Source organism: Macrobrachium rosenbergii, chromosome 8 (genome assembly GCF_040412425.1).
Source record: "Macrobrachium rosenbergii isolate ZJJX-2024 chromosome 8, ASM4041242v1, whole genome shotgun sequence".
Lineage (NCBI taxonomy): Eukaryota > Metazoa > Arthropoda > Malacostraca > Decapoda > Palaemonidae > Macrobrachium > Macrobrachium rosenbergii.
Genome location: NC_089748.1, coordinates 55,553,598 through 55,569,664, shown reverse-complemented (window position 1 = coordinate 55,569,664; position 16,067 = coordinate 55,553,598). Strand labels below are relative to the sequence as shown.

Below are 16,067 nucleotides of genomic sequence, written 5' to 3'. Positions count from 1 at the left end.
TTTAGGATACACTAATCCCATTACTGTATCAAAGTTCGTACTAAATCATTCCAGAGACAGCAGATGGTTATACTGTACTTGCATCCCATGACTAAGCTGTAGACTCATGACATTTTATATCCAACAAACCACATTAGAGGGCAGTAGGGGTTATGATAGATCTAACTGTTAGCCTCTGGAATCCAGATTTGAAAGTTGGAAAGAGTTGAGTGAAACTTGTTTCGTAGGGGACCACGGTGCCCAAAATGGTATTACTGGTCTCACAAAGGAAGGACAAGGATAGATCTAGCACACCAGACATACATTCTGACTGAATATTATGTAAATTATGGTTGCCATGGCTTCGAATGGCATGTGATAACTTGGAAATGAGAGCTTTTCTGTTGGTGTGTGGCCATTCACGTGGAAGAATGATGTAACTCTTCTTTCAAGAGTAGCTCTTTTGGCTTACCAGCAGCCAAAAGTAATAGTGCTTAAGTAAAATAAAAAGATTATGTGAAAAATAAAACCCACTATAAAGTTTGTATGTTTTCTAAATGATCAACTTCAGTTACTCTTGAGTTTGGTAAATTAGAAAGAGGTAGTGTAAATTTTGTTTATTCATTAGGTGCTGCAATAAAAATGATTGTGAATCATATTAATTACTTAACTTTTAAAGGGTAATCCTGATTTAACACCCAACTTTTAAAGGTAATTCCTGATTTAACACCCAACATTTAAAGGTAATCTGGATTTAACACCCAGAAACTGATCTTTTAAAGCCATGTTGATATCATGACTTTTTGACAAAATATTAATTGCATTTTTTCATTTTACAGAGAGAATCGTCTGACTCACATTTTTATTTTTGCCTTCATTGGATTGTCTGTGGTGATGACACCAATTTTGCAGAAGATTCCCATGCCTGTTCTATTTGGTGTATTCTTGTACATGGGTATTGCTGCTCTGAAGGGACTTCAGTTCTTTGATCGTATCAGTGTGTTCTTTGTCAAGTACCAGCAAATTCTGCTGTGAGGTGATTGGACATTGTCTGGAGTTTTTGCTTCATACAATTACAATATCTTGTGGTTGATATTTTTTATCTTTTGACTGATTTATTTTTCAGTGGAAGTATTTTAAATTCATACGTTAGTTTAAAAATTTTATTCCAGACCTAATAGATATTTTGCTATATTTTTCAGGTCCCATTGAAGAAGGTTCATCTCTTCACCCTCATCCAGCTTGCCTGCTTGGCATGTTTGTGGATCATTAAGTCTTTCAGTCAAACGTCGATTCTTTTCCCACTCATGGTCAGTTTGAAGCACTGAATCTAAAAACTGATTTTATGCTTCTCAGTACTTTTAGTTTTTTATATATCTATTGTATTTAGTCTTAATTGTTAACGCCCAAATTTTTATAATTGAAAAATTTTGTGATGCATATTTAGCAATAATTGTTTCAGATATTTAGCAATAATTGTTTCAGATGTACAGTACAGTACTTATTTTCTTTTAAAATTTACTCTTAAATGTTAGTATAGGTTCTGAACAGATCTATTTCAAATAATCTCAAATATTTTGACCAGATGTTTTCTTCCTTTGGTATTATCCAGACTGGATAAGTCATTTGATTGCCTGTCCAAATAAACATGAATAGTACAGTAATAATTTGATCCCTTTCAGTTGGTAGTGATGATTGGAATCCGAAAGATGTTAGACTGGGTATTTACCCAACGAGAATTGAAAATCTTGGACGACACCTTACCAGAATTCAGCCGCAAAAAAAGGTTGGAATCAGAGGAACAGGCAAATGAAGATGAGGAGGATGGAGATGGTGATGGGAACAATCTTAAAAAGAGTCCAGTAAGTTAGTTTAAAATCTTGCATTATTGCTGATATTTGCTGACACAATATAAGATGCACCCAAGTTTTTAGGAACATATTCAGGGAAAATGAAGATGCCATGGTTTTTTTTGCCATTTTTCAGTCACCCCCATTAAAGGTTATGTTGAAGCTTCTTACTTTTCCAACTTTGTACTCATCAGTACACTATGTAGGGAAAAAATAGTAATACATGCATTTGTAGAAAATTAGGGGGAGTGTCACTAACAAAATATACATTTTCTGAATTACAGTGACTTTGGCTGGTGGCTATCCTTAAACGCATACCATCTTGTGTCTTTTTCTGTCTGTATTGTCATTTATTTATGATAATGCAATTTTATTCCGATGAAACACGCAGAAATGTTACTGTACATGTGGTGTAGTGTATATGAAAAATTTATTACAACTGCTCAAAACACATCATACTTACTGGAGCTTAGGCAATCCTATGAATGAGCTTATGTTATTGTATGAACATCAGTCTATATATCTAGTTCAAAATGGTACATACCTACATTACTGATATAGTGCTGTAATTTTAAGCCTGTTAAAGATATTTTAAAGCAAAATTAATTCATCGTTACCCCATCAAAACATGTTTGGGTACTTGTACCAAAACAAACTTTTTTCAGCCTACAATCTCTCTCTCTCTCTCTCTCTCTCTCTCTCTCTCTCTCTCTCTCTCTTATATCATTGATACCATAATTTTAAGTAAAAGACATTTTGCAGCATTAGTGCAATTAAAGTCAAATATACAGTATAGCAGTATGGTGTGCACAAATAAATGTAAGCAGCAAATTTTCTACATTATCTGAGATTGTGTTGGAGGCAGGTTGTGGGAGCAGTGGAGGCAAAAGGGTTTAGTTGACCAAAGCTAATAAAGATTATGGTTTACAACTGTTGAAGCTACTTGCTTATTATGTAGGTAATATATAAAAGTAAAGATTAGACATTTGTTAGAAACTTGCTTATTATTATGTAGGTACAGTAATATATAAAACTAATAATTAGACATTTGTTAGAAGTAAAAAATTACTTCTTATTTATTGGTACCTTAGATAATACTTACTGACAATATGGCTTGAAGCATTGAAACATTTAGCATGTTACTTATTGGTTCAGATATTTGATGAGAATATAGCTTGAAATATTGCAACATTCAGTAGAAACATAAAGCAGGATGCATAGTGATTATGGTAAACAACAGCTGAAGCTTATAGCTTAAAGTATATGTTATGGATAAAGCTTTTATAAAAAAAAAAAAAAAGACTGGTGTGTATTATTGCCATAGATAATGGCTGCTGATAACTGAAAAATGTGGTAGTCACAAACAACACCTCATAAAATATTTCTTAGAAATCTTTTATGCAGCTGAATGTTTATGAAACCAAATCATTTATTTTGTTTTAGACGGATGGGGTCATGACCATTCCTCTTGCCAATGGCAATGTGATGAAGGTACCAATGAACCCAATCAACATCTCTGAGGAAGTGAACAAGAGTGGAGTATGGAAGGACATCAATCAAGATCAAGAAAAAAATAACCCACTGAACTCTCCTACTAAGAACAAGTAAGGATCTTTCCTGTTTTAAGCCCTTATTTCTTGGATACCGTTTTACTTTCATGTAAACAATACCTTATGCTCAGTTATACATTGCTTAAAACTAAGGCACTTCGATAGACACTGTACACTAGGTTGGTTTGCGAGTTGAAATGTAGAATTGAATATATGTAACAATGTGGTATTCCAGCTCTCAAACCAGTAGAGGCCATTTCAGTTAGTAGCTTTAAAAAGAGTGCTCGTAGTCAGTGGAAGATGCTTTACTTTGTAGTTTTTTCTTGTTTTGACAGTCCACAGTTATATTGGTAGTGTTTGACCAAAATATAAATTTGTGTGTTTACTAATGTAGGGTCAGTATTTTTAGGTGTTTCAATCGTATCAGATGATAGAAAGGAATACTCAGCAAGAAAGGGAATCCTTCTGAGAATATATACATTTACAGTGAAGTCCCTGTAATCTAGATGCCTTGTCACTAAAGGAGTAACAAATACAGTAATTTCTCCAGAGTAACAAATACAGTAATTTCTTTGGGTACACAAGACTAGCCTAGTAGCCTCTAGGAAGGATAGAAATGTGCTATGTCTGTTCCACATTTTATTCAAAGAGTATATTTTCATTTTGAATTAATTTCTTTCTCAAGAAAGCATATTTAAAATTGATAATGAACTTGAATTATCAAAGTTAATTAAAGTATCATTTACCCATGCTGTTTTGGTTTAGTTAATTTCTGTACAATACACAGAGTAAGGGAAATAATATGCATAACAATTAACTAACAGTTATTGTCAACACAAATTGTTTTTGTGAATGATTTATGAAATTTGGGCTGTCCAGCTAAACACTGAGGCACTTTTGGCCATTCAGTGCTCTAGATTGATAAGAGAGGTGCATTGGTTGGACAGGAAGATAATAAAGGAGGTGAAGTACAGTAATCTAAAGTGGAACTGGGATAAAATCCTATGTAGTTGTATATACTAATTAGTAACAGAGAGGTTGGGCAGCAAGACTGAAGAAAGACAGAATTGGGCAGCAAGACTGAAGAAAGACAGCAGGAATGGAGGTAAAAGTAAAAGGCTAAAAAGTGCAGATACAGACCAAGGGAATGCTACAACAGCCTTTTAGTAATGCTTACAGATTGTTCTTTGTGAATTACAGCTGGTTGTTACTGAAATTGCTACTGTATTAGTTATCAGTGGCAATAACATCATACTATGATGGTGATGATGATGCTAATAATTAAGAGACAATGGCAGTGATCTAAAGGCAAGGCACAGGCTACCTTTTACCTTATGCATTGCACACTTGTGTTATTGGCCTGGATATTGCTGTAGAATCAGTGTAGGCAATTTTTTTATTTTGTCCAAACACTTGAGAGAGGGGTGTTGATACTTAATGAGCTTATTATACATAACATGTTTTTATTAACTATTACATATTTTTACTTTCCTCTGTGTATTGTATGGTTTGAAATTTATAACATTCTCTTGAGCCATAAGTTAAACATACAAGTATATTTAACAGTAAGGCAAATGTTGTTTCAGTACAATATTTTAAAGTATTTTACACCTATGCATAGAATATGATTTTCTCTTAATTTATAATGGCTGTTAGGTCTTTTAGCAAGTTACTTTCAGAAAAAGAGCATAATTCCTAGACAGCTAGGAATAAATGCTTCCTAACACTACCTAGTGCTCTCAACCACTGGTTAATTTATGTTGCTTTTAATATGTTCACCTTCATGAGGACTTGAGAAAGTTAGGCATGTGGCATATAGTGTGATGAAGAGAAAGTTAGGCAGGTGGCATACAGTGTGATGAAGAGAAAGTTAGACAGGTGGCATACAGTGTGATGAAAATTAGAACTAGTGGATTGAGCAATTAATTTGACATTATTAAATAATTTTAGAGAGTACTTCATTTTATCTGTCATAGGTCCACTTGATTGAAGTGTGGTAGTATGCTTTGTTTTCATATAAGTTTAGATAAAGCAGAATTGTCATTGCAGCTTAATACTGTATTGTCTTGTGGAACAGTAGTCTATAGAAGCCCATAAGAAAAGTTAAAGTTTTATACTAGCCATTTTTTTAGAGAAAAAATTTAAAACATTCCTTATTAATAAGCATCCTTAAGTTAAATGATAACTTGAATAATTATGATTACAAGGGATTTCAGTGCATTGATTGTGAAAGATTAGTAGTAGTTTGCTTGTTACTTTAATTTTTTTTTCTCTTTTGAGCAGCTGAACTAAATACTTTTTATGTACTAGAATACAACAAGTGTTGATTTTATAGCCTTTTTGTACATAAGTTAGACAGATGTTTGCATAATAAGGAGCTGTGTTGTTCAGTAGTTAGCCATATACTGTAGAGTACAGCATACAGCTTTATTCTACACAGGATTTTCAGTGCATTGCACCAGCATTTTCCCAACCTTTGTGTTCCATGGATTTGAAATACTGTATTGGAATTACTTGAGAATTTAGGCTTACTTTAGAATTAGTATATTTAGCAAGAAATAAAGATGCAGAAGAAGGTTGATGGTGTGGTAATTTGTGTGATGGAAGGAATAAATTTATGACAGCCACAGAAGATTGATTGTTTGGTATTTGTGTAATGGAAGAAATTATTTTATGACTTAGTGTTTGTTTAAAAACAAAATACTGTACAAGTGCAGATATTACAGCTGTTGCTCTTAGTATTGAACAAATTCTTTTCCATATCATTTGCAAATGAGGACTGTCTTGCAGAGGTAATGCAAACTTTCACACAAAATAGTTCTCGTAGTTGAATTAATGCTCTAAACAAAGGTTAAGGAGATAAGAGATACATAAACTCATCCTAGCCATAGGTACAGTGTCTGTCCATAGTGTTACCAGGCAGTTATGAGGTATAGCAGTTACCATTGTTCATTTTAATACTAGTTTTTTTTTTCTTTTAGTTTTTGTGCTACCAATTTCCTTTTGTACATTGTTTGAGTGATAATATGTTACAATTGGTGATAGGTTGTACGGGACACGTTACTGTACTTGGGTGGAGAGTTTATATTTACATTTTGTAGTTATTGCTTAGGCAGGTCTTTAAATGTGTCATTGTTTGAATGTTGATTTAAAAAGTAACTCCACTTTGCTGTTTAATAGTAAGAACATTGGTGTATATATATTCTAAATGCTTTTTAAAAGCTTTATTAAAGCAAGTAAACGATCAAATTAAATTGAACAGGTATTGTTGTTTAATAAAGGTTTTTGTGAATTCATTTAGGTAATAGTTATGTTAGACTGCATTATTTTAGAATTTTCAATGTTAATTTGTCGTTCCTTCTTTTGTTTGGATAGCTTTGTTTGTTTACTGGAGTGCATTTGCATTTTTGAATAAAACCATTTTATTGTGTTGATACATTTTTTGTTATTGTCTTGGTACAATTGTCATAATTATTTTTTATCTGCATGTTTTATATTGTCCAGTTTATACTATCCTCAATGTTGTGCCCAGTCAAGTGGCTCTTAACAGTACACACTCTCAAGGCACACCTAAATCACTTATCCATGGATTTTTGTTGTCCTCCAGTAACATGATGAGTGGTTGAAATTAAGAATGATATAATTTACAGTATTCATTCCAGTTTGTTCCCCTTTTCTTTCAAACATTTTTACTGAACTAATTTAATGTTATCGATTTAGTTTTTAAGTATCTCACTTTTCCTCGACAGTGTTAGCAATATAACACTGAAGAGGAAAGGCTCAAAGGGGTGAGTGAACTATGTGCTATCATATAAATTGCATGATTCTATTTTACTTTTTACAGTGTTTGGAATTCTTGATAGAACAAATTTTTTATTAACAGATATAGAAGTCTTTAAACAGTACAGTATATGATTTTCTCTTCTAAAATGTTAATACCTAACATGCAGCGCATGAGAGCAAGGTGCTCAGCATTGGACAGACCCTGACAGATTAAAAAAAAAAAGGGAAAAAACTAAGTGGATAACAGTAAATTAGATGCATTCAAAGTTTCTGCAGTTGACACGTACTTGTTCTGTCAGTCAAACTACAGCAGTTAACTTGACCCCAGTCTTAATCCTAATTCCTACCTTGATGTAGTGATAATACAGGACTTGTAAATTCTTATGCAAGAATTTTCATCAATCAGTATCAGCGTTTTTAATTTTAAGCAAATGATTATAAAACACTTGTTTTATTATGCAGAATTAGATATATAATAATATACAATTTTTGTTGCAATAGTATAGCAGAATACTTGAAAAAGTATATGAAGAACATGCAGATAACACTTGCAACAAAAATATGAAGATACTATCCTCACATGCAGTTATAAATTTAAAGTTGAAATGGTGATCAGCAAAACGGAGAAACATTTTTAGGGCAGAAAGGCTAAAATCAAGAGGGTTACTAGCTGGTGTGAGAGCAGAAAAGGGTGAAAGGTTCTAATCTTACTGTACAATAAAACCAAAATGCATGAGAAAAATCCACGTGGAAGATACTGTGATTGTTTGATTAAAATTTGACAGATGAACTTGCTTACCCATGTATAAACCTGAAATTGCAATATTATACTGTATAATGAATGAGTGAGGCCAGATTCACCATATGGGAAGGAAATTAGGCAAATATTTCTTCACTTTTGTTGATAGTGCACTTGAATAGGATTTTATTTATAATTTTCAGTATAAGCATGAGGTCCATTCTGCTGCTTGATAAGACTAAAATCAGAGGGTGTCTTAGTAAATGTTCTATTTATTAATGAAATATATTTATGAACTTAACAGAGATAAATAGTTGATACATTAAAAACTAGTACAATTACTAGGGACCTTCTGATTTTAGTATTATGGCACAGGACTTCTAGATTAGATAACCGAGCTGTTGTTTTTGTTTGTTTGCTTTGTAAGCTTTATAAGATTTTTAAAAGCAGAATGAAAGTGCCAGAACTTACAAAGAACCTGCAATCAATGGCATAAATACTAACTCTTTTGAGAAATTAGGGTAAGGTAAGTGTGGAAATCCTGGCGGTTTTTCATGAAAATGTTTTGCAGTTTCTTAGTCTCCCAGTAAGTCTGGATTTTCTAAAATTACTGTAAATATTTTAATTTTGATTAATTAGAATGTACTAAAATAAACAAACATGAGTGATTTTCTCCAAGTATCCACATATCACTTGAGAGGCTAAAGAAGTGCAAGCACTAACCATGGTGACGGCAATATCATACTCGTACTTTTGCTTATGTTCAGCCGTCACTTTCAGTGAGGACAGATCCCGTAACAGCTGCAAACGTTGCCGGCGCCGAAAGAAGAGCAGAGCAAATGATGAGGTTGCTAATGGTGTAGCCAATGGCCATAACACTGATGTAGAAATGAATGGCGGCTTGGTGTGTCATGGTCACTCAGAAACAGAGCACCATTTGGAATTTGAAAATGAGTCTTGTCATTTGTAAGTACACCTGACCCTAACACTGAGGACTTAGGGACTACCTCCTTTATTGACACAGAATTCCAAGCATTGGGTCTCTTAATTCAGATAATATGGGATGGGATCATTACTATGATTAGGAGTGAATTGTGGGCCAGGTATTTTTGGTGATAACATGTACAAATCCTGTGTTGTCTTATAGTGCGTATCCAAACCCATACTTTTGTTGTCTCAATCCCACACACATCTTGAAAAGTATATGTTTCATAATTGATGTTTTCATTGCTTTCATTTTATCCCAAAGTAAATTCCCTCTGCTATTCAATAGAAATTCTTTTAAGTTGCTTGTAGTACTTTTAGTTTTATTTATCCCATCTTTGCATTGTAAGACACCCATGTCCACAGTTCTTAGTAAAGGCTGTTCATGACCAAGACAGTAGTCAGGCTTTGTTTTAGACTAGCTGCATCTTTTAGTTAAGGGCCCTTTCCCATCTACAGTCACATTATTTTAACCAAAGCATGCTTGCTAATTTTATTTTTTCCTTTTTTGTTTATAGCATTTATTTCAGTCTATAGACAGATGAATCCTGCATGCAATAATACAAATTCAGTTACATCACTAACAATTTAGAAGCATTTGCTTAGTAGGATTCATTTGTTGATTGTGTCTGCTTTTTGCTATTCATCCTATTTATGTATGTTTTATGTTTGCTTGATGCAGTCCAGCCAAAGGCCAGACTAAAAGCTCTTCTGTTGTATGTCTTTTGTCCTTGTCTGTCTTTTTATTTGTCTTTCCAACAGTGTGTTTATGTTTGTGTGGTAAAAATCTTTCCATCCTTGCTTTCTCAAGCTATCCTACATACCCACCCACAGTTTTGCTTTCAACCTTTACATATTAAATTATGGGTTCCCATTTAAGTTAACGGTGTATTTTTAATGGGATTGCATAAAATTTCGATTCATATAATAATGGTGATCTTGATAGGCTGTGTTTAGGTATGTTTGTAAATATTCTGCATAAAAATCTGTGGAAAATTGGGACAATGTTATAATGCTTTCAACTCATTTGCATGTTGGAAATCCATTTTGTTACAAAGTGGATATGTAGGGATGTACAGGAGATTACTTTTCTCTTAATAGTTTATTTTAATATTGAAAAGTTTTGTAACAAAAATACTATTAAGTTTGTATTATAGATAGTAAATGATCTCTTGTGTTTGAATTCATTTTTAAAGCAATTTAATTTGAAAGAATGCCATAGAGTTAGCAGAGACATTGCTAGTTTGTGTTGGATGCAACTCGTGTAATCTGCCATATGAAGTGCAACAAATCTAGTTAAGCAATCCAGCTTTTGAGGGGCCAATTACTTTGGTTTATTCTGGATCACTGCACTGCAGCCATTATGTGTGTTCAAAGCCAGAAAGAAGTGTGTGATTGTTCCAAAGTTCAGTACTAATGTGTAGTTCCTTGAGAAGAACAGATTAGCTTATAATACTTGCATTAAATATTGCTTAACTAATGACATGCAGTATACTACCCATGAAATATTTGCAGTCATCCAGAATATTTATCTGTTACAGGAAGAGTGGTCACTAACTTGTCAAGTTTTTAACATTTGTATTGCTATCAACTGTATACAGAAAGTTAACTAACAGTGTGCATATAAGGGGCTAATTAATTACATGAATTGTGAAGCTGACAAGTTCTTAAGTTGTGGGAATATTTGCATCAGATATTGAAGTTACTTAGTATTGTAAACTTTTATTAGTAAAATTAAACAAGAAATGCCCTTTACATGTACATTTCATTATGCTTTCAACTGTATATTTCATGAGTTTTATCATTAACAAAAGTATTTTTATAGTAGGGCATTTCTTGTTTTAAGGGCCAGTACACTAGGTTATTTTATACTGTTGTGTTATATACATATATATATATATATATACCTAATAAATGTTGATATACCAGATATATGATTTTACTTGCATTAATAGCCCAGCATTATAGCCCACATATTGGAATGTTTGAAAAAAAAAATCATGACATTTGTGGATTTTGCTTCATGTAGAACTAGGAACTGAGATTGGCCAGAAGAAAAGTACGCATTGAAACATTTCAATATTGTTTGTACATATGATTAATCTTAAAAAGAGGCTTGTTGAAGTGTTTGTATTGACTGTTCATGTACACAACTAATTCACTTACATCCGTAATTAAAAACAATTATAAACTTCAGCAATTCTCAAATATATTAGATAAGTTGAATCAGTACTCTGGTGTTTTGGTTTTGAGAAATTTCCAAGGTCATAGGAGATAACTGGACACCTAGCAACATGGCAGGTTAACCTCTGCTCCAGGTAAGCTCAAGAAGTAGCCGTTCAAGAAATGGAGTGAAGCATAGGGAAAAATAGTCTACAATGAATGGGAATATAGTAGTGTTTTGAAAGTGCTGCTGTATAAATGAATTCACTACACACTCAATTTGCACAAAAATTCTATTGTGTTCCTGTTCATTATTAGGACTTTTTACCATACCTTCACACATTCATGAACAGATATAACCAACAATTGGGCAACACCTACACCTACCTTGATGCATGTGACTACATGAGCATGTGGCTCAAACATCTTGACAATATTTTGATCTTTTCTGCACAGCATGTCTGTTATTTGCACAAATGTGTTTGCTTCTCTTTAATTTCCTGCATTTAAATATTTGCTTTTTAGATTTCTCGCATCTTAAATTTCAGGTTTAATTTTACTTTTTGCATGTATATGTTGCAATTTCAATATCTACGTAATTTAGAAAAAAATTCACAAGAGTTGTAAATAAATGTTATATTCTAATATTCCTGTCAGTACAGTATAATTTTATGGGCATTTCTATACATTAAAATAATTTTTATTTAAATTTAAGAAATGTTTCAGTTGAAGAGAACTGAAATTATGGTAAATGGAATGTTAGAACAACTCTCTTATATTTATATTCTTTTGAGTCTCTATATACAAATACAGTACAGTATTTTTCATCATTTAGCTGCATGTAACTTCCACAGTTCTACTTTTAAATTTGTTAATATTAGCAAACTGCTCTGAATGTAATTTTCATATCTGGAAAAATTTCACTTTTTACTGTTAATGCATATTCAGATTTTTTGTCATATTTTAGATGTTTAAAAAATTGAAAATGTCCATTTCCAGTATGAATATATATACAGTATACAGTATATAAAAATAAAATCTTAACCTTCCAGATGAAATCCAATAAAGTATATCAAATTGTGACATTTAAAGTGCACCTGATAAAGTTATGCTGGTGGACATTTTCATCATGAAATGAAATACTTGTAACATTGATGATTCTAATTGGTCTTTATTTCCCACAGTACCAAAAAACGGGGTACCAAAAAGGATGCTCTTAATGAAGATGAGAAGAAGCGGTTGAGCATGATGGCAGAAGAGGAGGAGGAGGACGAAGGCATAACTATTAAGGTGATGAAGCCATAAATTGTGACAAATATCAACTAAGTTAAAATTGGTTGATGAATGTCAGTAAGGCACGATCAGCTATATGGAGTCTACTGAAAGCCAGTTTTGATGGCTTGTGTTGTTGTAATATGTAAAATAACTTTATAAGAGATGATAAAACAAAATATCCAAGCCGTTTAAAGCCCTGATAAAGGCTTCTGTTGGCTGATCTAGTCACAAGTGCAGTTGTAATAAGACACCAACTCCAAAAAATAACATGGTTGCAATATGTGGATTGCTCAAACATTTGTAATTTAAATATTAATAACAGAAAATTACTTCAATATTAATATAAATTCTGCTGGTGACAGTGTTTCATGGTGCCAAAATATCTGATTTTGTAAAAAAAAAAAAAATATTTTCTAAAGTGATATATTCTTTAAATAAGAAATTGACTAGTCCTTCATAAAAGTAAAGTAATCTAAGATTTAAGCTGCTTCAAGTAGATAGTGCCTAGAGCTCTTGGCTGATGGAAAAATATGAAGTCAGCCAATTCTAAATGTACATAAGCAACCACTACTGCAGCCTTGCTTATCAGACTTTATACTTTCCACATGCACAGACAAATTCTTGTTTTTAATTTCAAATCAGGAGTAATGATGATTACATGTGTTATATATTTAGCAGTCAGATAGTATTTAAAGTACCATATATCAAACTGTTGCTCCTGGTTTTGAGTTCAAACAGTGGTGCAATAATGTTACATGTACACATAAACTGCAGTGTGTAGGAAAGCATTTAATTTTCTTTCAATTTTTGTTACCTTTAAATATATCACTCAGTGTGTTAATGGAAAACTGGCCAAGCCACTAGAAATATGTAACTATATATATTATACATTTATTGTTAGAGCAATTTATTATTTCTAGTGATGCCATGATACTTAATGCCTTGTATTTCCATTGACTCACTGGAATCTACATTGAAACAAAGGGAAATGGAACTTCCTTGCATGTTCTTACAAGTTAGTGCAGTAGCTGGAAAAAAAAGCTTTTTTATTATTAATTTAAACACTATACACTAAACTACAGACAGTATATACTGTATTAATATATATATATATATATATATATATATATATATATATATATATATATATATATATATATATATATATATATATATATATAAAGTGAAAGTCACATGCTCAATTTGTAGACTGCTTTGTAGAGAAAATTCACTGTTTCATAACTTATGAGGTAATCTTTTTTCAATGCCTTATAGCATCAGGTATTTCTGTGCATTTTAGTAAAGACTAGAGCATTATAGTTTTTTATAAATGTTTCATCCATATTACTTTGCCAAGCTGAAGACAGCTCTTTCCTGGCAAAACTTAGCACTAATGGTGCACTATTTTAAAGTAAATACTTTTAAACATAACGTATCGTTTATATATATGTTCAGTATATAGTTGATAGATGCAGTAGTATCGAGGTGAATACAAATCCCAAGTGGAAAATGGATGATTTGTTACATTTTGCTGAAATACCAAGATGCTACTAAAAAAGAAATACAATATTTCTAATTCGCTTGTCAAGATACAGAAATAAGATTAAGACGGATATATTGAAAAATGGAGATGGGGTTACTATTTGGGAAGTAAACGAATACTTGGAGTAGTGTATACCAATTCCAAGGAAATTATGATTTCTGCCATAAGAAATGCCAACTGTGAATCTATTATATGTACAGGTAACATGATGTGCAATGAATTGTATGACTGAACATTTGAATATGTGAACTTTTTTGTATACACTATGGTGCATGAGTTGTAAGTAGTCTTGATTAGAGTTTATAGCAGTGCTCATTGCCTAACATGGAGTAGATCTTGGAAATCTCTCATTTAGGTACTGGATCTCAATACAGTAACCTTGGGTGGCAACAAGTGGTTGAGGAATTATACTATTTATTGTCATGAGTAGGCTGGATTCAGCATATTTAATATTTATTGTCAATATTTCAGCTGAATTCAGATAAGTTTCCTAATTCATGATGCATTTTAGCAATTATATTGCAGAAGTCGCTCTGAAGTAAACCTGATTCACTATTGTATTCTGCAGTCATGTAATCTGCTAAATTCTTAATGAACTCAGAAACTTTTCAGAGAATTTTATTTACTTGGTTTATGAGGATCAGGTTAAAATTTAAGCGGTTTCTTCAATGTCTACAATTTTAATTTATTTCTTAGTTGGTATCACTATATATACACATAAACATAGGTTTTATGGTTTTTAGGCTATTTCAGATATAAAAATCTGGCATACACAAAAAATACAAGTTTTTCTTTTATGGTTTACTTTGTTTTTATCATTATATTCATTACAAATATCACTCATTCCATTATGTCTTCAGTAGACCCTAAATGTTTTCCTTCCATAACTGTACACAAAATATGGACAGTGTTAAATAAATCACCAAGTTATTTTTTTCTTTTAAGTTTTTCCCTCCAAAGGTAATATTTTATATATATTTTTAGATTCATGTCTTACAGTGGTAAAGTCTGAATTATTATACCAGGAAGATTTTATCAAATTTACTGTACAATGACGTAAGGAACATTGTGGTAAATAAATTTTATGGAATAATATTCAGCATATGCAGAACAAATTTTCCCATTTTTTTTATTCTATGACATAATAATTAGATAAAATTTTCATATGATAACATTTTCATATGAAGTGTTTGAATACCAAAATACCCATGGTTTAAATTTTTGTCACAATACATTTGATCTGTTATTATCAGTTCCATTTGCTTCTCCTCAAGTGATTTTTTTAGCATTTGCAGTATTTTTTAGTTATCAGTCTTGACAACTTTCTTTACTGGAAATAAATACAAGTATGGTCTTGGAAAAGTTTCATTAAAATGTTTTTAAAAAATACATGATTTTGCCACTAACAAGTGAGTGACCCCCAGCACTTTTGTGCAATAAGTGATAATCCAGAGTTGTTTGCAGCCACCTTTCTCTCATGGTTTTGGTTAATTATAAGTCATTAATTCATCTCAAACAAAAATGAAATGGACATACTGTACTATGCCCTACCCCTAATTATCACTGAAAGATGCTGAAAAAAATGTTGTAAGTGTCAAAGAGAAGCATTTACAAATAATCTGCAAATGATGCATTCCACAAAAAACAATGAGATACCCTAAACCCTGATAATTAGATGGAAATTAATTTAGTTTTTGTCTTTTAAATGTGGAAAGTGTACACCAATCTGAAACTTCAAATTTAAAACAAAACTCAAAAGCCAATTTATAGTTTCTTAAAAATATTAAGGAACTGTTACCTTTACGAAAAATCTCATTCCCCATCATAATAATTTTCTGTAGGGATTGGATCACATATGTGGCATAAATACAATAATGTCTAGCAGAATAATTTGCTTTGTAGAATAAGAAAACCAGCACCAAAGGAAATATGCTACTTTTTTCTTGTTACCCAACTTAAACTAAAATGTAATGCTGAAAAATAATATTTTCAGAATGATATTAGTATAATCATATATGGTCCTAAATGTACAATTACAGCATTCAACTGGTATTTAGGAGCTGGAGGCTGTGAGACATGATTGTTCAACCACTAATATACTGTAATTGACCCTAACATAGTTTCTGTCATACCAAAAATGGGAATAGTAAGCCTGACACAATGCTATATTTCTTTGGGTTATGAAAATGGAAGTATATAAA

At 32.0% G+C, this 16,067-nt stretch overlaps 1 protein-coding gene across 1 annotated transcript in view; it reads left to right on the top strand.

The window, feature by feature from the left end:
- The window catches only part of Ndae1 (Na[+]-driven anion exchanger 1), a 63,333-nt gene extending 48,536 nt beyond the window's left edge, over positions 1 to 14,797 (top strand). The window contains 6 exon segments of the mRNA XM_067107847.1: positions 819 to 1,028; positions 1,133 to 1,289; positions 1,662 to 1,841; positions 3,273 to 3,433; positions 8,682 to 8,867; positions 12,233 to 14,797. Coding sequence (XP_066963948.1) covers positions 819 to 1,028; positions 1,133 to 1,289; positions 1,662 to 1,841; positions 3,273 to 3,433; positions 8,682 to 8,867; positions 12,233 to 12,353 — 1,015 coding nt within the window. The 3' untranslated portion in view covers positions 12,354 to 14,797.
- The last annotated feature ends 1,270 nt before the right edge of the window (positions 14,798 to 16,067 follow it).